Raw genomic sequence first — 26,911 nt, forward strand, 5'->3', positions numbered from 1 at the left:
CTCTTAAATTACCATGATACTTTCAGGGTTATCTGTCACACATGAGACTTCTGAAATGCTTAAGGCTGTTTCACCCTAGTACTAAGTAACTTCAGAAGGTTGTACTTTTATGGTACTGCAATCTCCTCCTTTCAGAGTGCTACCAACATGTCTTTCCTAACAACATATAAAATGACTAATACAAATCTGCCGATATCAAACTTGCTGAATCACTAACCATATTTTATACATATTTATATTAACAGGTTTTGAGCATAGATCTAAAAGTGGCTTCATGATATTCCTAAGGCGGAAAACAAAAGGTTTTAAAAAAATGATTTTCTTCAGGTTTAAACCGTTTCCCATTTATTTATTGGTATGTAATTGTGTTTAAAATCTGTGCATAGTCCAACTATAAATGCTAGTTAAATAGGTGTTATTGATTTAATAAATAGCACAATTGAGTGTTTTACCAAGTATCAGGTGAATAAATATATGCCCTTAAACTCTAGTCTCTCAAGAACAATAAAAATATTAGAATATGAAAGTAAAGATTAATTATACTTTAGAGGAAATAATGAAAGTTAAAAAAACTTTCAGCAGATAAAGGTTCTTTAAAAAGTCATATTGTTAAGTATGTATCAAAATTATCTGGGGCAGTATTAAACAATTTACATCTGTTTTTCTGTTACACTGAATTAAAATTTTATGTTACTAAGCAATAAACTTCCATTAAAAGCATATAATTATTAAGAATATTTGCAAGGCAAACATTACCCAAAAAACTACCAGTCAGAAAACAACCAGCCAGTATACTGGGAAATATCTACAACTACACCTGATACAAACCAGGCAAACAAAATTAATTTAACTGCCCCTGGCACGATTTCTGTCTATTAAAAATGAAAACTAGACCACACAGGAGAAATAAAAGAAACAATGTTTCTATCTTTCCTTGTAAATTTTCATGTAATCCAGGAAAACAAGATTTCAAAAAGGCTTTAGGAAAAAGCAGGAATAAATTTTAATGCTGACAATAATAGATAGAACTTTTGGATCAACACCTACCGATTTTTTTCTACTGTTTTCCAGATCTTTGAGTTCATTCTCGATTTTTGTGATTAATTCCCTGAGTTCATCAAGATTAGTGCAAATAAGCTAAAATAAAACACAAAAACACAGCTTGATAACACATAATATAAAACACCCAAAATGTGGTAACAGAAGTTGTTTTAACACACACTGAATTCACAATTATTTTTCTCTGTAATAGTAAAAAGCAAGAAAAGCTCTGCAGTTTATATTTTCAAATACATTTACTTGCTATGATGTATGAACTTCAGGCTTAGTATAAAAGAAGCTGAAATTTCAACAATGGTGGTTTCATCCCACATCCCCACCTTTCAGTTTGCTTTATAACTCGGGTACTTTCTTAACATTATTAACTTTCAGCCCAGAATGACAAAGATCTGGAAACTCACCCTAGATTTCACAGGTTGTCAAATCACCTTTAAGAAATGCTTCATCAGGCAGTCTCCCAGTAGGTGAATAAACACCCTCCTGGAGAACTGTTACACCTTTGCCTTGGTTTGCTAACTATACGATGTAACAAACCTTAGTTATCGCTGGTGGGATTGCTAAAAGGACTGCAACTATATGTAATACATTCAAAGACCTAAACAAAATGAAGTACATATTCTTAATATCAGTTTAGTAGTCTTTAATCAAACCATCTCCACAGATAGCATCTATTTCCTTTCACAATTGTGTGGCTCATTTCATTTCACCTGGTAACACTGGCAAATGGCCAAAATAATTATTAATTACTAACAACTAAACTAGCTTGGTTTAATTACTAAAGTTTTAGTGAACTGTCAGCAACAGCAACAAAAATATCAGTAACTACATCTTAGTTTTTGTAAAAGTATACTGAATTTCTCCAATTCGTTCAATATACTCTTTTCCTAAAATAATTTAAGCTATTTTAAAAAAAATACTGTGAAAAAGATTTCTGAAACAAAACTGCAACCAAATAGAGAGGAAAAATCTCAGATTAATGAAAAGTCTTGTTGTAATGTTTATACCATGTGATAATTTAAAAATATACTGTACTTATAAATTACTAATTCACCATTAGCTTTTATCAGCCCCACGTTTGTTACATTAATTAATTTCAGTGTAAGGGGATTGTTTTCCTAAAGGGCACTTTCTTTTGTTAGAAGAGCAAACAAAAACAATAAAAGCAAAAGTGGGTTACAACAAGACAATTCCTTGTGGCTACTGAGTGACAAAAATAAGGCAGAGACCCTTAAATTTCTTTTATTAGGTTAAACCATATGAAATTGCTGATAAGCTTTTTATCTACAAAAATGGCAAGACAGTTCAACCTAAGAGATTAAGAAAAAATGATCACAGATAATTTGTATTAACAATTACATATTAGGAATATCTATATAATTTCAAACTCATAGAATTGACCAAGTAGGGAAAATATGTACTTAAATAATCCAGATTAAACAATTTGAGAGTAGAAACAATACAGTGGTGTAGTGGGACAGTGTAGCTGATATTTATTAGAAACTACACATTCCAATTTGCCAAATTTACTTATGAAAGAAATGCTGATGGTGAAGCAGTGGACTGGCCAACCAGGTAAGTGGGTCTAGAACTAGAGATCGTCTTCAACTTCTATTGCAACTATGAAGACTTGGAACAATGTTGTCCCTACAGTGGATTTTTATTAAGTATTCAGTGAGGACTAAACTTTTCATAGTATAATCTGCTATTATGATGACTGTGTCAAATTTGCCCCAGAGCTTGCAGATGGATGGCTATACCTCTTTTCACCGAACTTGGTTGTACCTGTTAATATCAAATCATAGATTTCTTATTTGCACATATGGCAAACCACAGAGGAATTTTTACTTGCATCTCAGTTGTCTCACTACACAAGGAATAGGGTATATTTTGCATGCAGTTTGTAGAAATTTACAGGAACAATGAAGACATATACCCTTACAACTAAATGAAGACATATACCCCTACAACTAAACAAGCCCTAAAACACTTTGAGATCTTTTAATTACCCATCAGTTATGAAGTCAACAGATATTTATGTTCCATTTAAAGGAAGAGATAACACAGTTATCTCTTCATAGAAACTTACAGGAACAATGAAGACATATACCCCTACAACTAAACATGCCCGAAAACATTTTGAGATCTTTTAATTATCAATTAGTTATAAAGTCAACAGATATTTATGTTCCATTTACGGCAAGAGATAACACAGTTCTGAAGCCAAACCATGAATGAAATCATACAGCTAAGAGCTACATAAAATAACACTTTCAAGTGGCTGTATCTAGTTAGTAAACTGTACTAAATTAGTACTTCTCAAACTTTAATGTGCATAAGAATTGCATGGGGATCTTAATAAAACAGTTTTTTGTTTAGTAGGTCTGAGGTGAGACCTTGGATTCTGCATTTCTAACAAGTTCCCAGGTATTGTCTGCAAATAACATTTTTGAGTAGTAAGGTACTGACAATGAATTGTAAATCAACATGGCTACTGGAACATTCTGGTACCATGGAGCTAATGAGTATGCAAATACAAGAAGATTAATTTCCAAATAGGGAATGGCATATTGAATTAAATGTACAATGATAAGACAACTGTTTCTTAAAATATTTTTAGCTATAATATTTATTCTGAGGTTATATTAAAATGATGTTAATAGCTACGTAACAATTTATACTTTATATATTAAACTTATATTCTCTCTCTATATATATTTAATGTATACCTAATATATATACCCAATATATACTGTCAAATTAACCTTTTATAAAACTGAATAGGAACACAATTAGTTTGATTTATGCCAACTCAATGTCATATACAGCTCTACTGCCTCTCTTCTGCCTCCGAAATAAGGCATATATGTGGCCATTATATTCAACTCAACTTCATATGATGTTTTTAAAAACAGAATCAACCCAATAAATAAAGTTCAACTTAAAAAAGGAGAACATAGATTTTTTTTGAACAAAGCAAAACACCTTATTAAAACCTCCTTCTCATTATCTTGCATTTGAAAAACATATCTGAGGCACAGGGCCTGCAGCGGTGAACATGAAACTCCATAGCAGTTCAGATTACAGTCAGGTCGCACTGCTAACACTTACGAGAGAAGGTTTTCAGTCAAGCCGCAGAGGTTACAAGAAGAGTTTTACCTCCCAGGAAGAACCTCTCCAAGGCTGTCACACTCCCTCAAGTTAACCTCTCATTTAATACAATCCATGGCAGAGCTACAAAATCACAGACCTCAGAGCTGAAAGGGACTAAAAATGTGTAATTTGTCCAAGCCTTATCCTAGGCTAAAGAGACCTATCTCCAATTCATATAAAAGCTAATTAAACTAAGAGAGGTAAAGTGACCTAAGATGACACACTGATAGAGGAAACCACAGAACCCAGGACTTCTACTGTATTATATTCTTTTTAAAAGGGTCTTTATAACAAAACAAAATAAAGAAATCTAACAACTGAACTTGTATTATAGTTTTAGGATTTAGTTTATATCTAAGCTTTCATTTTTATTAAATGGTAATATTAAAAGGTCCTCTCTTCAACTCAAGAAACAGCAATGTATGTATGTGGTGGGAGTGGGGAGGCCCTGTAGAGATAAAAAAAAACTCCATGACCATATCTTAGAACTACATAATAAATCATTCCTTACTTTACTGATACTTCAAACTAGAAATTATGTCCTTTGGGTAGAAATTCAATAGGTCTGAAAGATATTTACTTGCTCCAAAAAAGGACATAAGGTAACATTAAAAAAATACAAACAATGTGGTAGATTATATTAAAAAGCAAAGCAAAAGGAAAACAATGTAGAAAAGTAAAAATGAATAGGTCCAGACAAAAGGGATCACATTCACTCCCATTCTAATAAAAAGATCCTGTAATTTATTATAAAAATTATAAGTGAAATACTAAATGCATGCTATAAATTCAAAATTTATATTGTATTTAAACTAAAATTATAATAGCATCTGCTAAAACTATGCAGATGGGAGAATTCATTTTTATTTCTTATCATCACCATATCAGCAATAAGGACTACTTAAAAACTTGCAAATAAGGATATCACTTGTGATGTGAAAGCCAAATTAGTCTGACAAACAACCATGTGATTAAACACAGATGTTTCTCTCAATGAACAATATATATTTTTAAGGGAGAACTATATTAATTTTAAGGGAGAAGAACTTCTGCTGTTAAAGGTGAAACAAAAAGCCGAGGTTAAAAATATTCATTTTAAGAGGGAGCAATTCAAAATAATGATATAATCAAAACGTCTTAATAAAGTGAAGCAGTTAAAAAGCTGATTAAACTAACAGAGGTAAAATGACCTAAGATGACACACTGATAGAGGAAACCACAGAGAATCGCTTGAACCAGGAAGTCAGAGATTGCAGTAAGCCAGGATCGTGCCACTGCACTCCAGTCTGGCGGCAGAGTGAGACTCCGTCTCAAAACAAACAAACAAACAACAACAACAACAACAAAACCCTAATTTTAATTTTGGTTACAATTTGTTACGTTGAAGTACTTTATTTCTTATTCCTTAGTTTCTCCACTGGTTAGATGGAGAAGTACAGTTTTTTCAGAGGTATGTTAAGGATCAGCGAGTTTCTGCTTATGTTTGAAAACAATGTAGTATAAGTCTTAGCAGCTGGATTCCGGAGTTCTTCTGCAAAGCAGCCTTTACAATCAATCATGCATACGAAATGGGAGCAAGTGCACACCGCATGAGAGATTTTTTTTTTGGTTATTGTTGAAAAGCAGACTTAGGGTAACTAAGGCTGTTAAATTATTTTTAAAACTTATGTTATTGTGACTCAACACATTAGTTTTTAAAAATACTTCCTGTAACTTTCTGTCATAATTATGTACAAAAGTTAAGTCATATAACATTAGATTTCTCTCTAAAATGTTAAATGAAAAGACTTTTTAGGAAAAAGTAACTATTAGGAAAACTGATATTCACTTTTCAGTCTAATAGTCTTTCTTTTATTACAAAACAGATAAGGGAAAAAGAATTTTACCAATTTAACAAAGTCATAAGTAAATGTTAAAGTTGATATAAAAGCTTAAATCACCAATATTCTATAATTATCACTAAAAAAACCCAGCAATTTCCCCTACATGCCAAATATATAATGCATCATAACAATAAAATAGGGATAAACATAAGTTTTCACTCTCATCAAACATAATGATGCAAATACTATTACTTGGTTTTCCACTTTTCAAATTCTTGTAGGCTTAATCATGTGCCACTTTCATTAAGACCAAATCCAAGATTTATTTCAAGGTTTTAAGTAAATGGAAAGAGTGCTAAGGGTCAATAATACATGTTTTTATGCCATTTTTAATTGATTTTCCTATTCAAAATTCAGTGTTTTTCATCAGAAGTGATTGACCTGCTTATTTGAAAACAATAAAAATGGCTAAAACAGTAAGCTGTATCATTCAATCCTCACAACTCTACAAGGAAGGTACTATTATTACCCCATTGTACAAATGAGAAACTGGAATCATGGAGAAGTTAAATAACTTACCCCACAGAGTTAATCAGTGGTAGAGCTGGCATTCAAACCCAAGTAGGTAGCCTGGCTGCAGAACCCTTGTGTTTAACCACTATGCAGATTACTGGTACCCACTGAATCAAGGTCTTTTGGAGGATGAAACCAACAATCTTCGTTTTAAATAAAGGTATCACATTATTTTTACACTATCTAAAGTTTGAGAACCCCTGACATAGCTCTTAGGAAAAAGTGGCACACATTTGGTTAGCCCCTTTACAATATACAGTCGTCCCTTGGTATCCGTGGGGTACTGGTTCCAGGACTCACCTCTGAACCCTGTGGATACCAAAATCCAAGGATGCTTGAGACCTTGATACAAAGTGGTACAGTATCTGCATATAACACATCCTCCCATGTACTTTAGGTCATCTCTACATTACTTATAATACCTAATACAATGTAGCTGTGATATAAATTGTTGTTAAATCATATTGTTTAGGGAATAATGACAAGAAAAAAATCAGTACATGTTTAGTACAGACACATTTAATAAAATATTTTCAATCCAAGGTTGAATGCACAGATGCAGAACCTACAGATAAAGAGGGCCGACTGTACACACACACACCCGCCCCCACCCCACCCTGCCACACATACAAATCCAATCCACCATTTGAATGTTCACAGTGTATACTCTAAATAGGAGTGGGATGATTATTTTCTAAACCTGGGTGCAGATATTAGGTGTGTATATAAACATGGATTCTTTCTGAAGCAAATAGGGGGACAAGTTCAAGTTCTGGCTTTAAAAAACGTCGACAAAAACACTGTCAAACTAAAAAGCAGCTGAGGTCAAAACATTTTTAAAAACTCATTAGGACTTTAAAAAAAATTCACAATTTAACCCTTTCATTTATCTCTATCTAAGCATGCTTTCTGTCAATTTAAAGAAGACTGGTCCTTTGGCAAATCGGTCAGGTTTTACAAAAGGGATCTATTATCTATCCAAAAACAGGTTCATTATTTTCAGAAGCAAGATATTTCAGAATGAATAATATGAAGATCTTCTGGCTAAATATTTCTGTATTTTTATGTTTAACGTTAGAAATGTGATATTTAAAACACCTTGGACGAAACAAATAATTTACAGAATCTGAGGTGCTAAATACCATGTCGCTAGAACTTTTGGGCATGGAATAAATTCACTTTATTACATAATAGTCTTCTTACATGTGGAAGACTCAAAGTAACACACTACATAAAATTATTTTGAGAGACAAAACTAAGTTTTGCATTTAACAGCAAAGTTTACTAGTGACTAGCACTATCTCCAATTTTATTAATGTGCATATTTGAAGCAAATGATCTACTTTCCTGTGAGACAGTTGCCAAGTTTCTATTTTTTTTGAGACAGAGTCTCGCTCTGTCGCCCAGGCTGGAGTTCAGTGGCTCAATCTCGGCTCACTGCAAGCTCCGTCTCCCGGGTTCACGCCATTCTCCTGCCTCAGCCTCTCCGAGTAGCTGGGACTACAGGCGCCCGCCACCACGCCCGGCTAATTTTTTATATTTTTAGTAGAGACGGGGTTTCACCGTGGTCTCGATCTCCTGACCTCGTGATCCGCCCGCCTCGGCCTCCCAAAGTGCTGGGATTACAAGCGTGAGCCACCGCGCCCGGCCGCCAAGTTTCTTTATGAGTAATGCCGTGGTATTCATATTGTAAACTAGGCATAAGAACCGCTGTTTTCATGAGACTATTACTCCTCTCTATCCTCTCTCTCTCTTTTTCCCTCTCTGTTTTCTCTCCCTCTAGGATACCTTGAGAACCAGGAAGAGACTTATTTATTTATTTATTTATTCATTCATTCATTCATTCATTCATTCATTCAGAGTTTCCCTCATTGCCCAGGCTGGAGTGCAATAGCGCGATGTTGGCTCACTGCAACCTCTGCCTCCCAGATTCAAGCGATTCTCCTCTCTCAGCCTCCCGGGTAGATGGGATTACAGGCACATGCCACCACACCCGGCTAATTTTTTTGGTATTTTTAGTAGAGACGGGGTTTCATATTGGTCAGGCTGGTCTCGAACTCCTGACCTCAGGTGATCCGCCTGCCTCGGCCTCCCTAAGTGCTGGGATTACAGGTGTGAGTCACTGGGCCCAGCCAAGACTATTTTAAACAGCTCAATCTAGCAAAATATTTTGACCATGACCCACGGTCAGCGACACATTTTACAATGCATATCCTTGTGTACACACATACAATTGAAACCAAAGTTTCACAAAACACTATATTGGAGTGTACATATTCACATTGCTATATGTAGCACACTTACTATATGTAATTGTGCTGATTTCTTTTCCAGTTTAATTTTGTTAGCTTAAAAAAGAAACACTGGTAATGCAATCTACTAAAATGATTTCATGCCTCACTAATGAATACCACTGCGATTTTAAAAACCACTGGCTATGCAGCCTGTGCTACTTAATATATGGAAAAGTCTATTCACTAAGATGGGTATAGAGGAAATATTAACAATGGGCCAGATTTGCTCTAACATCTATATTCCCAGGGCTGATGCTTTGAGGATTGAGAAAAACATAAGTGGGAGAAATAGTAAACACAGGTGTGACAGCAGTGGATGCATGATGATGTAATACTAAAGCATTAAAAAATATGTCACAAGAAGTGGTATAAAGGCCTCTAAGCAAACAGTAAAATTGTTATTTTTTTATTAACTACTCTGCAACCAAGGTTATATAATATATAAAAGGATTTTGTAGAAATGTTTGTAATTCATCCTAAGAATATCATTAAAAATACTCTATTCTAAAGTACTAAGAGAAAAACATGTCTATTTTAACTGTTGATTTAAAAATGTTAAATTTTTACCAGTTAGTAACTTCCATAAAAACACTCTCCAAAATAGAATTTTTACTGAAAATGAATGTGTCCACATTTTTAGATATATCTATTACATTATATATTATCAATATTTTCATAGCTATTGTCCCTTTATTTTCATCTCTACTTGACTTGAGACTCACAAATTCATTTGAACATCACTTTTATCTTTTGGTCATTAGGTATGAGTTTATAAAACTTTTGAAAATTGACTAGACATATGAATACAAAGACGTTTTTAAAGAAAGTGTTTATTGAAGAAAATACATCTTTTATAAAATAGAAAATAAAAGCATTAATTAGGGTGAGATTCTCTGCTTAGTATAGCTACAAATAAAAAACTCTTCACTTCATCATATGGCAGTACATATAATTACTTTTTGTTCCACAGAAATGTTTAAAGACCATTTCAATTAACCTTTACTTAATATTCTCTCTGAAGATCATATACAGCTAAGAGTTGAAAGATTTGTTTTCCAAGTTAATAAATCTACCATTTATTCCTACAGTGCCCAAATAAATGAAAACGAACTATCTAGGCAATATTACCATCTCCAAATTATGATTTGTTCTTGGAAGAGTTTCATTCACACATTTGCTTTTATGTATGCTATACATATATATATATACACACACACACACACATACATATACTATATAGTATATATATATTATTTCTATGAAACTGCTTCTAGGAAATGTAGTAGAGATTAAGATATAAAAAAGGGTTTTTACTATTAAAAGACAAAAATAGAGGTAAAAATTATCAAATACTAGCAGATTAAATCTTGGTTACATCTGCACTTGCAGGGGGAAAAGTCATTGTCAGAAACATTTCATTACAAGTAGGTGTGCTACAGTTTCTTGGAATTCAGCCAAACTCTCGAGGAATGATATGAACACTGAAACAAAAAATTAAAAAATTTCGAGACAAAGTTGAAACATTTACCTGAAACTCTGGTACAGTAGGTGACTTTGTGACAGTTTTCCTCTTCTTTGTGATTGCTTTTTTAGAGACGGATTTTTTTCCTTTCAAGATTAAAAGAGAAAAGCTTCATAATGCTGTTTATAGCACTTCATTAACAAAAAACAAATTACGCAGATCCTTGAAAGTTAAATTGTAACTAACAGATGGCTGCTAGTGAGTCAAATAAAAATGATGAATCAAAACAAGCCCCAGTAAAAGCAAACATTAAACTATTAACTACCTGTTAACAGACGTATTAACAAATGCTGTTTTATGTTTATATGAACTGAACTATTACCATCTCCAATGTGTTATATGGTAGAATCTACTGAAAGATTAGGCAAAAAAGTCACATTACTACTGCTTAATTAAAATCTACATTTGCAACTTAAAATGAGACTACATAGGGAAAAAAACCTTACCTTTAACATTGACTTCGCAGTCAGGAACTTGCATAAGAACTACAGCTGAAGACTATGGTCTCTAGCCAGCCTAATGTGAAAATCCCCTTAGTAGCTTAGGTAACAAAGTTTTTCTACTCCTTTAGCTCTGCACTCACCTAATAGGCTGCCCTTGGTGGTAACAATACCCAAAGTTTTAAAAGAAGATAAACATCTCCCTTTAAAGTGCACCTAGTTATTTGTGGAATCAGAAACCACTGGGAAAAATAAACCTCTTATACTTAAAGCCAATTCACAGTATACACTGAAATATATCTACTTTTTGTATTTAACTTGACAAAAAAATATACTTCTATTTTTAGACCAGGCACAGTGGCTCACACCTGTAATCCCAGCACTTTGGGAGGCCAAGGCAGGTGGATCACCTGAGGTCAGTTCAAGACCAGCCTGGTTAACATGGCGAAACCCCGTCTCTACTAAAAACACAAAAATTAGCCGGGTGTGGTGGTGCGTGCCTGTAATCCCAGCTACTTGAGGGCCTGAGACAGGAGAATCGTGTGAACCTGGGAGATGGAGGTTGTAGTGAGCCGAGATCGCACCATTGCACTCCAGCCTGGGCAACAATAGTGAAACTCTGTCTCAAAAAAAAAAAAAAAAAATTCTATTTTTAGTTAGAAACACATTAAACGTTTTCCCCCAATTTGTAATTAGCAAAATCAATTAACAAACTGTTAATTACTCAACAAATACTGGATAATGACACTACGTACAAATTACGGGGACAACAAGGAATTAAAAAATTATAAAGAAGAAAAATCCTATCCTCTAGGAGCTTACAATCTACACAAGGGCACAAAAAATATTCAGAAATACTTTTCTGTCATTTTTAGTTCACAATCATTTGCAGACTAAAATCCGCTTAAAAGTCAATATTTTTTTCAAAAGGGAAAATGAGTGAGTACATAAAGTAACTTTGCCGTACATAATCCTAATGCTCCTTTCCAAACATTTTCCTATATAAATATGATCTTGCAAGAAATATGTCAACTCGACACAATTCCAGTTTATAATTTGTTTTTTGTATTACTTTTTAATCATATTGCAGAACTGTAATTTATAAAATTTCTAACTTTTAGCTCAATAAAATCCATGTATACTATGACCGAACTGCAAATTTTGAGTTGCTGAGGTTCACAGGGGTTTAACTGTCTTATTTTAATAAGTATTGACGGGTGTCATTTGACATTTGCTTTCAGTTAAATTAAAATAACCCAACATATATTTCTTTATTCACCATTGTTATTTTCTGTGCTTACACAGTACCTTATAACAGAAGTAAACTCCTACAAAGATAGGTAAGTGGGTGGGCTGCTTAAATAAGCAATACTCAGGGAGAAGTGATTAAATTCTTGGTATCTCTATAATACAGCTAGTAATTGATTTCTAAACTGAGTGCCGTAAGTATTGCTGAAGGGGGCTCACGAATTTGAATGCCAAGATGCCTTTCCTCTATACACTGCCTTTACCATTTTTTAAAGTTCACAAGAAAAAACTGAATGATCTTGCTGACGTATGTATGGGAAGGTTTTATAAAAACAGTAATTTGGAGGAAATAAAATTCTTCCTCAACCTCTCCCCACCAGCCCTACTCTGATTAGCTTAAAAAAAAAAAAAAAGCCATTTGATTTTGTATTTATTTATAAGCACAACAGAGGTCACCCCTGATAGTCCCGTGAATTTCATCTTATTGTTACACAGGCACTAAACACAGGTACTAAATTCTCAGTTAATTCTAGCAGCTACTCTATTTGAATGGATTGAGAAGCTAAGGTGGTTACTTGGTATTTCAGTTCACCATGTCATTAGGATGCTTAAATGTTATTAGGAAATTGGAGGTAATGTTACATATTGGTTATGAGCTTGAGTTTTAGAACTAAACTACCTGGGTTTGAATACCTCCTACAACCACCTGCTATTATAGAGGTCATGTATAATAGCTACTACATACAAGACCTTGAGCAAACTGCTTTATTTCTTTGTGCAGTTTCTTCATCTGAAAAACAGGGATAATAGTATTACCTACTGTCTGAGAATGAAATGGGTTATAACATCCCAAAAGCTTACACTACTGCTAGGCACATGGTAGGTAATCAATAAATGTTAGCTATTGCTTTGGCTAAGCTATGGAGAGAAAAGCCTAAACAGAAAATCTTTTAACTTTCTTTAAATTCTTTTTACTTACTCCATCTCAGGTCTTCTTACACATATGTCCTCTAAACTACCACTCTACTTTGAATGTAATGCTTAACTTAGAGTATTGTAATTGTCTGTTCTTATGTTTGTCATCCTTACTATACTGTAAATTATTGGTGACAGAAATCACATTATTCACTTTGTATTTACAGCATTTAGCACACATAAGTTCTAAGACGTGATCCCTAAATACAAGAATCCTACTTTTTTCAGAAATGTCACCAACAATCTAGGCGGTAGGAAAAGGGATGCAGGTAATTGTTTACAATTCTGAGGGTCCATTTAAGTCTATTTTATAGTGAAGAAAACATTGACAACGATTTTAAATAATTTAAACAATTCACCAAAGAGTTTCAACATGACCTAGTAGTGGTAGTAAGAAGATTAACATTTATTGAGAACCTACTGTGTGTCAGATACTTAGTAAAGTGGTCTGTATAAATTAACTTATTTATTTCTCAATATAACCCTCCCAGGTAGGTAATAACTCTATTGTAATATGGAATAACTGAAGATCAAAAAGATTAATTAACTTACTCATGTGTTACACAGTAAGCAAGCACCACAGTCAGGGATTCTAACTACAAAGTCCAAGCTCCTTGCGTTATGTAATTCTACCGCACAAATATCTTAAGTTACCATTTATTAATTCCTACCATGTGCCAGGCTGCAAGTGACATACTATGCATTTGCTATTCTAATTAATCTTAACAATACAGCCGAGTAGGTATTACCTCACTTATCACAGATAAAGAAACAGGCTATCAACAGGTAAAGAAACTGATGGAGGAGCTGTAGCTAATATGCACTAGGAGCATACATGTGAAATTAGGTCTGTCTCACTTCAAAGCTGTACTCTTTTTATGGTAAAATACTGCATTCTTTCAAATTTTTGAAAGGGATGTAATCTGCTTCTGTTTGGCTCAGAGCATTCCTTTTGATTAGGGTTGGATGATTTGTACATTTACTGTTTTTTAATACCTTTGGTATATATCCTCAAAAAAAATTTTCAGTATAAACTTTCCGGTATTCTTCAGTAAAAAATCAGCACTTCAAAAAAATCAAATATTATTTTAAAAATCGAGCATGAGATACTACAAAATCACGCCTTTATTTGGTAACCTGTTTTTGCTTCAGGACAAAATATATACAGGGGAAGTTACATACTGCCCCCCAGTGGGCTTCCCTTCCCTTATCACTCAACTTGATCATATCCCAGGCCTTTTACTTCCACTGCCCTAAGTTACCTGGTCATATAAAATAGAATAAAATTCTCAAACCTAAAATTATGCTGAAGTCAGAAGTCAAATTAAAACATACACAGAATTTCAATACCACTCCTGAGCCTAAAACAAAAAGTGTCAACCTGTACCTGGAAAATGCATACGGAAACATTAACAAACCTTAATAACAAACCTTAGTAATTACTGTTACAAAAGTATACCCTAATGAAGCTTTCTAAAACACTATGCTTAGAACAACTTAAGAATGCCCAACCTGAGAGGAAAATTATAACTAAAGATATATTTTATACTGTAACTGAGGCATAACACTCTAGTTTTCTAGAACCTGGAAATATGCCTTTTATAAAAGAAATGGCATATTTCTTTACACAAGAAGGTGATTATCATCCCCCTTTCAGTTCCCCTTTCTCAGTTTCTTATTCCTCATTCTTTACCCCTCTCCTTCACCTGGTTTTCCTGTCTTCACTCCTCAGACCACTGGGCTACTCATAATCAGACTTCCACTTTAAGCCAAGTGTGGTGGTGCATGCCTGTGATCCCAGCTCGCCTGTGGTCCCAGCTACTTGGGAGGCCGAGGTGAGAGGATGGCTTGTGCCCCGGAGTTCGAGGCCAGCTGGGCAACATAGCGAGATCCTGTCTCTCAGGGAGGAATAGGAGGAAGAAAAAGAAAAGAAAAAAAAAGGTACTTCAATGCTTTCCTAGATTTAGCCTTTCCATGTTTTAAAATTATCCCAACACATTCACTTCTCCCTCTGTACTTTCATCTTAGGAATCTTAATAAATAAATGAATACTAAGATATTAATCATTGTTGCAAGTAAAAACTCAAGGGTATTTGTATTATTAAACAGTGAATTTGCAAAGTGCCTGGGATGTAAAGTCACAGAACTAGAGCCTAAACTTGTCTTTTATTTACTAAATGTGCATGTCTTGAGCTAACTATATTCTAGGAGTTTCTGGAGTGTTCTATCTCAAGTAAGCAATTTGACCTTAACAAAACAGTTTATTTTCCTTTTATTCTCCTTACCTATAAGCAAATTTCTTATCATACTGGTAATTCTTTAACCCTATCACATAATTCAGTAACTCCTGAACACCCATTTCTTCTTACCCTTTAACTTAGAATATTGAATCAGTTGCCAAATTCTGCTACTTATTGCAGCATCTCTCTCAAAATAGAATTTTCTTCTATCATTGCGATAGAAAAGTCACATATTCAATCCTTACATGGATTTAGAATTTTCTCTTGTTAAAGTTATCATCTACCCCTTCATCTTACCCCTGCCAACTTCTTTTCATAGCTCTTTAATGGTATCCTAATTATCTTGCAAGATCCTTTCTCCTAATCCTGCCACTTACTAGCTCTAGCTGTGTGACCTTGGACAAGTAAATCTCTATTTCAATTTTTAAAAATCTCTAAAATCTGTAATAACGGGGAATAATAGTAATATTTATTTTTTGAAGTTTTCATGAAGATTAAATGAGATAATACGTATAAAGGCTTAGAACAGCGCCTGGCATACAATAAGCACTCAATGAGTACTAGGTTTTTTAGACAAAAACTAGAAGAATTGAAAAAATAAAAGGACATGGAGTATAGTAAATCCTTTCACTCTCTTTATATTTTGCAATCTTCAGCTGGTATGCTAAAACTTTTCTCCGTAAGACACACGTAGTTAGGGTCTCTAGTGCTATCACTACAGAACTATATAATAACCTATTCACAAATATGGGCCTGGAAATAATCAAACACTGTAGATTACATTACCTTCTCAGTCATTTCCTATAAAGCAGCTCATTACTTTTTACACAGCTGATATATCTTATTTCAAGCTCAATTCCTTGCACTGGACTCTTGATTCAATTATTTAACATAGTACCACATGCCTAGAAAGATCACCCAAAAATGACACCCTTCTATCATTTGAACAGCTTCTAAAACCTCAACTTTTCCACAAAAGTCTTCTTGTATTGTGCTTCTTCCAGTGACACCTCACTTAATTATACCTCTATGCTTTTGTTCGTGTTATTCAACATTTTCCACCTATCCAATTCCCATTATTCTTCAAAGTCCTTCATCCCTTGTAAAACCTTCCCAGACAAGCATAGCATACTGTTTTTTTCTCTACTTGACCTTTTATTGTGTTGTCTTTATCTGTACTTGACTATTATTCACTTGAGGTCACTGACCACTTTTTAACTTAGTTTTTTCACCTTTAAGAGAATAAGACCACTTGTCTTATTCATTTTAGTCAGTTTAGAGGTGCTACCATAAAATGATTTGGGCGAAAATAATGACTATTGGCCGGGCATGGTGCCTCACGCCTGTAATCCCAGAACTTTGAGAGGCCGAGGTGGGCAGATCACCTGAGGTCAGGAGTTCGAGACCAGCCTGGCCAACATGGTGAAATCTCATCTCTACTAAAAATACAAAAATTAGCCGGACATGGTGGCACACGCCTGTAGTCCCAGCTACTCGGGAGGCTGAGACAGGAGAATCGCTTGAACCCAGGAGGCAGAGGTTGCAGTGAGCAGAGATCACGCTAATGCACTCCAGCCTGGGCAACAAGAGTGAGACTCTGTCTCAAAAAAAAAAAAAAAAAAAAAAAAAAAAAAAAGAAAATAGTGACTATTTGAGGGGGGAAAACTTTCCAAACAAAACTGGTTGAAAGTATCTTAAAACACCATAAGCTTTTTGTAACTGTTAATGCATCTGCAATCTTTTTTGTGTTTTTTCAGATTTTATAAAAAGTCCCCTAATTTTTAGAATTTCTAATTCATTTTAGCCAACTCTACTTGCTCTACACAATCTATAATAGCATATTATTGAAAACAACCAAAATGTCCAATAAGGAGACTGGTTAAATTAACTGAAAATACAACAGGATCATACACAGCCTTTTAAAATGATGCTGCAGGGACCTATTTATTGCACAAAGATGTTCATGGTATACTGATATGTAGGGGAAAAAAAAGCAGATTGTTAAAATGGTATGTATAGTATAATCCTATTCAAAAATACAGTCTTTGAAAAAGTGTTGAAAGATACATATCAAGGAGTTAGTTTTAGTTACATCTAGGTGAACCATATTAAATGTGTTCATTTATTTGTTCAGTATATTACCACACAATGCATCAAGCAATCTGCTAAAGTGCCAGGGATGCAAAACCAGAAATAATCCTTCTGTCCCTAAGAATGTTATAGAATAGAGAGGAGACAATCCTCAAAATAACCTAGAAGTAAATGCAACTATAATAAGTATTATGAAGCAGAAGTGTCTGGTGCTATAAACATGAACAGCAGGGAAAATTTTAACAAGTCAAAAGATAATGGGAGGCTTCCTTAAGGAAGTGATAAAAGAACAAACATTTACTAGGTAATGAGGAAAGGGCTATTCTTTTTGCTTGTCTCTATATTCTTTAAAGAAAATGTACTGCTTTTATAATAAGAAAAAACAATGAAAGAAAACCAAATGATTTGAATTTTTTTGCTGAGTTTTTTTTACTCTTAAATAATTATTTTTAATTTATGCACAGCTAATCTTGCCTGTCTTGCTTAAATGACAAAGTTTTCAGAAACGTTTAAATTTTGAAAACAGGTCATCAAGGAAAAATTTCTGATCGCCAGGACATATTTTTCTTTTCTATGATTGAATAAAAACATAAGATCAAGCATGAGATAATGGACATTATATTGTTTCCATTGTCTTCTATTTATTCTATAATGTTTCCAACAGTAAGGAACAGGCCTAAATGAATAAAAATGAATTCAAAATTTAAAAAGGAGGAAAGAAACCCCAATTCTGAAAAGTAGATTAAAATGCTTAAATATTACCCAAACTGCCTCAAACTATGCTGAAATTATCAAATCATTTTCAACCAAATTGTCTTTGTGCCTTCTACTAAAAATCACCTGCCAACACAGTTAAGAAGGCTTACTAAATTTAGAGATACTACCAAAAATTAAAGCCTGTATTATGCAACATAAAACAGACCAGATTAACCACATGTAGAACTTAGTCCACCCTAAGTGAAGGTTCATACCTCAGTCATGAATGACACAGCTCATGCCAAAGTGTATTCTACAGAATACACAGGTCATTGGTAACCATTACTTGAAAAAAAGCTGTGTTAAAACAAATTTGAAAAAAATACTACGTTAAAGAAAATTAAGCAGTTTTCTTTTCTTCAAGACTTTCCAGAGTCTTTAATAAACAGGACCAGAATAACTTAACAATTTAGAAGTTCAGAAGGTTTTGAAAACTAAAAGTCTCAAATATAATTTATATGGTAACAAAACCTGACTTCAACTTAAGGTTTTCTAGTCTTTGTTTTATTTAGTCGAATTCATACATTTTTCTGTAGAGATTATATGTTTGATTACAGAAGTAATTCCCACTGGGGATATTACTTAACCTAAGCCCCACTGGGGATGACTGAAACATTATATACACCATAATGCCCTTCTAAAATCTGAAGATTTCTGAATTTCAAAACGAATCTATGATCAGTTTTGCGAAGTGAACTGTGAACCTCTACTAAAGCACAATGTGAATCTTTAAAAGGAGTACTTTCCAAACCTATGATGATGGAGCTCACTTTTAAAAAGAGTGAGAAAGTAAAGACAGGATTAAGGTATGCCCCAAACTGACTATGAAAGGCCACGATGTCTCACACTTAATAAAGAAGAACAGGGTAAAGCCTCAGATAGACAAGTGGACTTAAAATTACATAAAACAAATATTTAGTTGTTATTATAACAGTTTATGTAACATTGTTATATCAATAAGGAATTCAATAACTGATGAAAAAAGGGAATTGGCCAATGTTTACCCAGTATTAACTAGGTAAGCAGACAAAACTGTACCTACCAGATCCAAACATTTTCGTCACTTAAGACCTGACTTCCTAAAATTTGCTCTGAGAATAAAATAAGTATACAAACAAGTGTATTATTTTCTTCTATTTCATGCATGTAAGTCTTCTCTCCTCAATTAAGGCTTAGAGTACTTGCTGAATACAATTTGTAAATTTGCCTTCCAAGTGTTTCTATTCATTTTTCTAGAACTGGATACAAAACTCCTCCCCCCAATTTTCTCTCTGATCTACAGCAGTGTCTATTTTATAAACCACTTTATTGCCTTTGAGCACACGAATAGTAGCGTAATAAACAATAAAGGGTTCTGGGTTACAATTATATTAATAATATACTATATACTTGAGTTGGGAAGTAGTTCTAATTTTAAAATATTATTTAATATTTTAGAGACTAACATTTCCTTTTTTTTTTTTTTTCTGAGACGGAGTCTTGCTCTGTTGATGAGGCTGGAGTGCAGTGGCGCGATCTCTGCTCACTGCAACCTCTGCCTCCCGGGTTGAAGCAATTCTCCTGCCTTAGCCTCCGGAGTAGCTGGGACTATAGGCGCATACCACCATGCCCAGCTAATTTTTGTATTTTTATTAAAGACAGGGTTTCACCATATTGGCCAGGCCGGTCTCCAACTCCTGACCTCATCATCTGCCCCCCTCGGCCTCCCAAAATGCTGGGATTACAGGTGTGAGCCATCGTGCCCGGCCTAGAGACTAACATTTCAAAGTGAACTTGCCAAATTCATCAAACTAAATTTATAAAAAACAAATGGATCGCTTATAAAATTTACAAGGCTTATTTCTAAAAGTAACTTTTAAAAATCGTGGTTTTTCACCACCAGGATCAATGTGGACCATTTTGAAATTTTCAGTCCATTAAATTAAGGCTGTTTTTGGTAATATATTTTATACTACTTTATCAATGACACATTATATACACGTTTTAAAACACATTCAATTGTATTTAGTGATTTAAATAACTAAAACATAACACTAATTAGCTAAATAAAAGATTCATTCCCTTATTTTCCAATTCATTACCAAATTTTTGCCAAATCTTACTTTTGCTACTGAAGAAAGAAAGAAAAAACTGAAATCCACAAACAATGATGATGAAGAACCACCAGATTTTAATGTTAATTCCACTTTTTTTTTTCCAATCAAGCAACTTCTTATTATGGTTAATAAAGCTGATCATCTGCTTTTATCTCACTTATCTGCTTGATAAATGAGACATAAACTGATTTAAAAGACAGACAACAAAGAAAGCAAAAGCACCTAAGAAATTCAAAAACAGAGCAACCAGCCACTGAAGAGTTCATAGAATTTTTTTTTGTTTAAATAGGCTGGTGACAAATACATAGGGAATTTAAATTTTGTGAAAGACAAATTTACAAATCCTTTTACAGAAATATGCTTCATGTCTGATTAATTGATGTAATTTTCTTATATTCCACATATTTTCTTGATATAAAAATATATACTGAAAACAGAGTTCTGAAAAATATATGATGTGGGAAAAAACAGACCCAGGAAGATAATCTGACTACCCTTGGTTTAAGTAGCTAGTTGCTATGAACTTTAGTCCTGGGAATGTTACTTCCTGAAATCAGTGCTTTTCCTACTACACTGTACTGCCCTTAGCCTGGAAAAAAAACAAACAAACAAACCACATTTCATAAGCGATGGGAAAGAAATTGGTCCAGAGAAAGGTAAAAACATAATGTCCAAACATGTTCAACTGAAAATTAAATTCAAACATACTGCATCAGTACTTTTTTTGTTGTAAGTATATAAAATGTCATCTGCTCTGGCTTTTTAACGCATGGAATATGAAATAAAATTTGACCCTCAAATATACACGCATGCATACATGTGCATTTTAGTCTCTCAAAGCATCCATGATGCAAAATTGAAAAAACAATTTGAATTATACTTAAATATAACTCCCATCCATTTGTGTTAGCTTACCAGATTTGTGCTTCTTGTGTTTTGCTTTTTTTTTGATGATCAATAACTTATTCTGGATCTCAGGTTTGTAAGACTTGAATGCAAGACAATGAAGACCTTCACGCTTTCTCTGTAAGTTTTCATTCAAAACATCTTTCAATTTCTTTTTTTTCTTTTTCTTCTTTTTTGCCCTCATTTTAGTTCCTTTGAGATTCTTGTGGCTCTGTAGTGACTGCTCTAATAGAATATCCCTTACAACTTTGTGGCAGTTAATTTCTGGATGATCACTGTGACTTCCATTTACATGTATTTGGCAAGATTTTAGAGTATTTTCTTTTAATGGACTGGGTTCAATCTTTATTCTGGAAGCTTCACCGTATTTTTCCTGATTTTCTATAAACCTTATTTCACCTGGACTGAGAGGCTCTCCAAAGCCAGTAACTTCCCCTGGACTCCCAGGTTTCTCTAAATTTTCTTTACAACAATCAGTTTTTTTAATTTCACAAGGCCTGCGAATTCTAATTTCATAGCTGGATTTTACTTCCATTTCAACAGAGATGTCATGATTATCCAAGATCATTTTAGCAGGACAGCAAGCTGGATCAAAATTATTTTCCTGCTCTTTCTTGAAGGAAGAGGGCAGGCTGTCTCTACTACATCTATGTTCTCCATTACTTGTACTAACATAGTCACACTTCAATTTCTCCAATTTAATCCGAGGTACTCTTTGTATTTTAATGGGTGGAGTTGGAAATTCTGGGGCCTGAAAGGGTCTCTGTTTATAAATCCGTACATCTGCACCACAGAACTGTGGAAAATGTACATAAGCATTCTCCAAATAATCATAACCAAGAATAACTTCCCTGCATTCATGGATAGGCTGTCCAAGTACAGCATCTTGAACTTCCTTTTGTGTTTCATATACAAAGTCACAAAGACCCTTAAGCAGCCATACTTTTTGGTAAAAAGGTAGTTCATGAAAAGGTTTTTCTTCCAATGGATTAACTTCTCCAAGAACTTTAAAAAACTGAGGACACAACCCCAGTTTTTCAGCACAGTTATCAGGATTTTCAGTCTGCCCTACAGCAGTGTACCACTGTTGTACTTTCTGCCTCAGTGCTGCTTCCCAGGTCCTATAAGGCAAAGTAGGTCTTCGATGTAAGGTAGGTCTGCGATGGGGAGGACTTAATAGAGAAGTCATTATTTTCGATAGAAAAGCATTACACTGAGGCATCAGAAGACAACGTTCCAATTCGTAAAAGACTATTTCTGGCAAATTTAGAATTTGTTGAGCTAAACAAAGGAAATGCCCAATAGCTGGAATTTCCCACATGGTCTCCATACAAGTTGGAGCTGCTTGAGCTAGAAGTTTTCTTTCCCATTCTTCTATTTCCTTTTGACTAGCTTCTTCTGCTTCTTTTCTTTCCTGCTCCCGAAGCCTAAAGAAATTTAACAAAGTATACTATTATTATTTAGAGGGTAACATAAAATGATAAATTTTAAGTATATTTATCTTTAGTCAAAAAGGCAATCAACTGTCCCAGTTTTATTTATTTATTTATTTGAGACAGAGTCTCGCTCTGTCCCCCAGGCTGGAGTGCAGTGGTGCAATCTCAGCTCACTGCAACCTCTGCCTCGCGGGTTCAAGCAATTCTCCTGCCTCAGCCTCCCAAGTAGCAGGGATTACAGGCGCCTGCCACCACACCCAGCTAACGTTTTGTATTTTTTAGTAGAGACGGGGTTTCACCACGTTGGCCAGGCTGGTCTCAAACTCCTGACCCTCAGGTGATCCGCCTGCCTTGGCCTCCCAAAGTGTTGAGATTACAGGCATGAGCTACCATGCCCAGCATGTCCTAGTTTTAAATATCAGTACAAAGTGTCTCATAAAAGTACCATTTTGTTTTTTTCAGATGAAGAAATATACATATCACTTCAGTCTGAATTTGATGGAGGATTGCTGACATAATTATCCTCAAGGTAAATTCTTCAATTTATAATGTATATCAACTTCATTTACTAAATGAAAGCACAGTAGAATTTGATTACAACAATTTCTAGAAGTAATATGACTTCATATAAGAGCTGTAAAGATATTTATATCCTTTGACCCCATAATTCCATTCCTAGAAAGTTATACTAAGAAAATAATTCAACAGAAGCAAAAAGTTATAAAATAATTCAACAGAAGCAAAAAGTTATGTACTTACCAATGTTAACTGGAGTTTTATCATATAAGAAAAACAAAACTATGAAAAAATTGTTTTAAAATTGGGAAATAAACTGGAAATATTATGTAGTCTTAAAAATTAAAATTATTAATATCATGTATAAACACAGAAAATGTCAGAATACAACATAGTACTTAATAGTCATAATGAAAATAAGTATATATTGAGCAGGGAGGTGACAATATTGCAAAAGTAAATAATTTCTAGGTTAATGGGAATATGAGTGCTTTTTTCCCCCTTAAGATTTTTATTAGCACTACTATAAAAACTTAATAAAAAAATGAAATTGATGCAAAGATAGGCATTTAAGTCTTCGTGACCTCAGATTAGCCAATGGTTTCTTAGATCTGACACCCAAAAAATAAGCAACAAGAGAAAAATAGATAAACTGGGTATCATCAAAACTAGAAAATTTTGTGCTTTTAAAAGACATTATCAAGAAAGTAAAGACAACTCACAGAATGGGAGGATGTTTTTGTAAATTATATACTTAATAGGAGAATTGTATATGGAATATATAATGAATACTTACAACTCAATAATGAAAGGACAAATAGCCCAGTTAAAAAATGGACAGGCTGGGTGCAGTGGCTCATGCCTGTAATCCCAGCATTTTGGGAGGCTGAGGCGGGTGGATCATCTGAGGTCAGGAATTTTGAGACCAGCCTGGCCAACATGGTGAAACCCCTTCTCTTCTAAAAACACAAAAATTAGCTGGGCATGGTGGCACATGCCTATAATCCCAGCTACTAGGGAGGCTGAGGCAGGACACTCGCTTGAACCTGGGAGGCAGTGGTTACAGTGAGCCGAGATTGCACCATTGTACTCCAGCCTGGGCAACAAGAGCTAAGCTCTGTCTCAAAAAAAAAACAAAAAAAAAAAACAAAGAGAAAGAAACTTGAACTTGAATAGATATTTCTTTAAAGATGTGAACAACAAACTGAACAACAAAAGCACATGAAAAGATGCTCAGCCTCATTATCAATTAGATAAATGCAAATCAAAACCAGAATGAGATACTACGCCAAACCTACTTGGATGGTTATTACACAAAAGACAGATAGTAACAAGTATTGGTGAAAAAGTGAAGAAACTAGAAACCTCATACACTGTAGGTAGTATAATTGCTTTTGAAAACGTTACTATGTGATCTAGCAATTCTACTCCTAGGTATATACCCAAGAGAAATAAAAACACTTGTCCACATGAAAGCTTGTATATAAATGTTCTTAGCAGTATTATTTACAACAGCCAAAAATGGGAACAAATCAATGTCTGACACTGGCTATTTTTCTATAAATCAGATTGCAATCCAGTAAGATAAATATACAGATAGTAACAACACTACTTTGGCAAATATCACAACTTGCTCTTTTATAGAACAGCCTACTTTTATATTTTTGGTTGAAATGTCATACTATAACTGTCATTAGTGATTTGGTATTTATATATATTACATTTGAGTACCTAAAAAATATTAAATATTCTTAATAAAATTCAACTTTTTTCAAATGTGCTTAGAGTTTTATGGAGTTTTATTTTTTACTGAATGAGGATGGTAGTGGGCAGGTAGAATTTGGCTTCCTCTGTACAGAGCTAGGACTCCAAAAGCACACACACTCAGTAGAGGGGCATACTAGAAAAAAGTCCCTTCCCTTCCCCTCATCCTCAACTAGAGGACTGCAAGAAAATTTTTTTGTCTTCACAATAGGAGTGGTGAAGGGAAAAAAAAAAATTCTAAGAATTTGTAACTATAAGCTGACTCATATGGATTTATTGCCCAAATTCACATTTCCTGAGTGCTCAGAAAAACATCACACTAAGAAATGAGTTTAATGTGGTTTCATTCCAATATTGCTGTCAGGTACATGAACAACAACAACAAAATCAAATCTCTAAGGGAATGCACCTTAAGTCTAGACTTCAAGGAACTCCTACTACTATAGTGATAAGAAATAAGTTCACAGTCAAAGATAAAACATAAAAGGAATTAAGATATTAGGAGGGATAGGAAGAAAGAATCTGGCCCCGAGATAATAGATGTTAAGAATTATAGGACACAAGGAATACAATGTTCAGTGAAAAGAAACTGAAAACATGAGCAAAGAGAAGGAGATTATAAAAAATGACAAAGCAGTTTTGAATATGAATTAAAAAGAACTTCTAGAAATGAAAAATACAGAAATTAAAATAAAAACAGAGATAACTCCTTGATATAGTTTGGATATTTGCACCCTCCAATTCTCATGCTGAAATTTGATTTCCAATGCTGAAAGCGCAGCCTAGTTACAGGTGTTTCAGTTATGGGGGTAGATCCCTCATGAATAGCTTGGTGCCATTCTCACTGCAGTGAGTGAGTTCTCACTCTACTAGTTGTCACAAGAACTAATTGTTAAAATGGGCCTGGCACCTTCCTCCTCTCTCTCGTTCCCTTTCTCACCACATGATATGTTGGCTCCCCTTCACCTTTTGCTAGGAGCAGAAGCAGTCTGAGGCGTTCTCCTGATGCAGATGCTGGCCCCATGCTTCCTGTACAACTTACAGAACCATGAGCCAAATAACCCTCTTTTCTTTATAAATTACTCAGCCTCAGGTATTCCTTCACAGCAATGCAAAATGGGCTAAGACACTCTTCAACAGCAATAACAGAAGCCAGCACACAATGGAGTATCCTTAATATACTCAGAAAATAAGTGCCAACAGAAATTGCCATTCAGAGTAAAAATATCTCTCAAAAATATAGACAAAAAGATATTTTCAGACCAAAAAAATGTGATATTTGTGACTAAAAAACACAATCTAAAGGAAATTATAAAGAATGTGCTTCCAGTGGAAGAACAGTGACCCGTAACTAAAGCACAAAGATAGGAAAAAAAAAAGTGGTAATACATAGGTTAATTTACATAGATATGGCATAAATAATGATTAAAATGCTCTATGGAGTTTAAAAAGAAGACAAAATAGAATTCAATTACATGACAACAACAGCTGGGCCCTGTCGCTCGTGCCTGTAATCCCAGCACTTTGGGAGGCTGAGGTAGGTGGATCACTTGACATGAGGAGTTCGAGACCTACCTGACCAACATGGTGAAACCCTGTCTCTACTAAAAAAAATACAAAATTAGCTGGGCGTGGTGGTGCATGCCTGTAATCCCAACTACTTGGGAGGCTGAAGCAGGAGAATCGCTTGAACCTGGGAGGTGGAGGCTGCAGTGGGCCAAGATCACACCATTGCACTCCAGCCTGGGCAACAAGAGTGAAACTCCATCACAATTAAAAAAAAAAAAAAGAATTAGCAATAAGGTCATTAAAGTAGTTACTGAAACTATATTATTCCATTTGGTCAAAAACTTAAGTAGAGACATGAGAGATATAAAAAAGACCCAAACTACACTTTTGGAGATAAAAACTACAATGTCTGAGATGAAAATACACAGAATGCGATTTATGACAGATTAGACACGGCAGAAGAAAAGATTAGTGAACTTGAAGACAGAGATAGAAACTGTCCAAATTGAAATA

General features: G+C 34.3%; 1 protein-coding gene across 2 annotated transcripts in view; it reads right to left on the reverse strand.

Annotated features, from left to right (window-relative positions):
• The window catches only part of KIAA2026 (KIAA2026 ortholog), an 85,541-nt gene that overhangs the window by 25,116 nt on the left and 33,514 nt on the right, over window positions 1–26,911 (reverse strand). The window contains exons 3-5 of one of the 2 annotated variants that reach the window (XM_003273833.4): window positions 21,183–22,600; window positions 10,428–10,507; window positions 1,048–1,137 (exon numbers count right to left, since the gene is read on the reverse strand). In XM_003273833.4, coding sequence (XP_003273881.2) covers window positions 1,048–1,137; window positions 10,428–10,507; window positions 21,183–22,600 — 1,588 coding nt within the window. The remainder of the gene's footprint in view (window positions 1–1,047; window positions 1,138–10,427; window positions 10,508–21,182; window positions 22,601–26,911) is intronic. The other variant, XM_030810692.1, reaches the window with a different exon arrangement.

This window comes from Nomascus leucogenys, chromosome 1a (genome assembly GCF_006542625.1).
Source record: "Nomascus leucogenys isolate Asia chromosome 1a, Asia_NLE_v1, whole genome shotgun sequence".
In the NCBI taxonomy this organism is placed as follows: Eukaryota; Metazoa; Chordata; class Mammalia; order Primates; family Hylobatidae; genus Nomascus; species Nomascus leucogenys.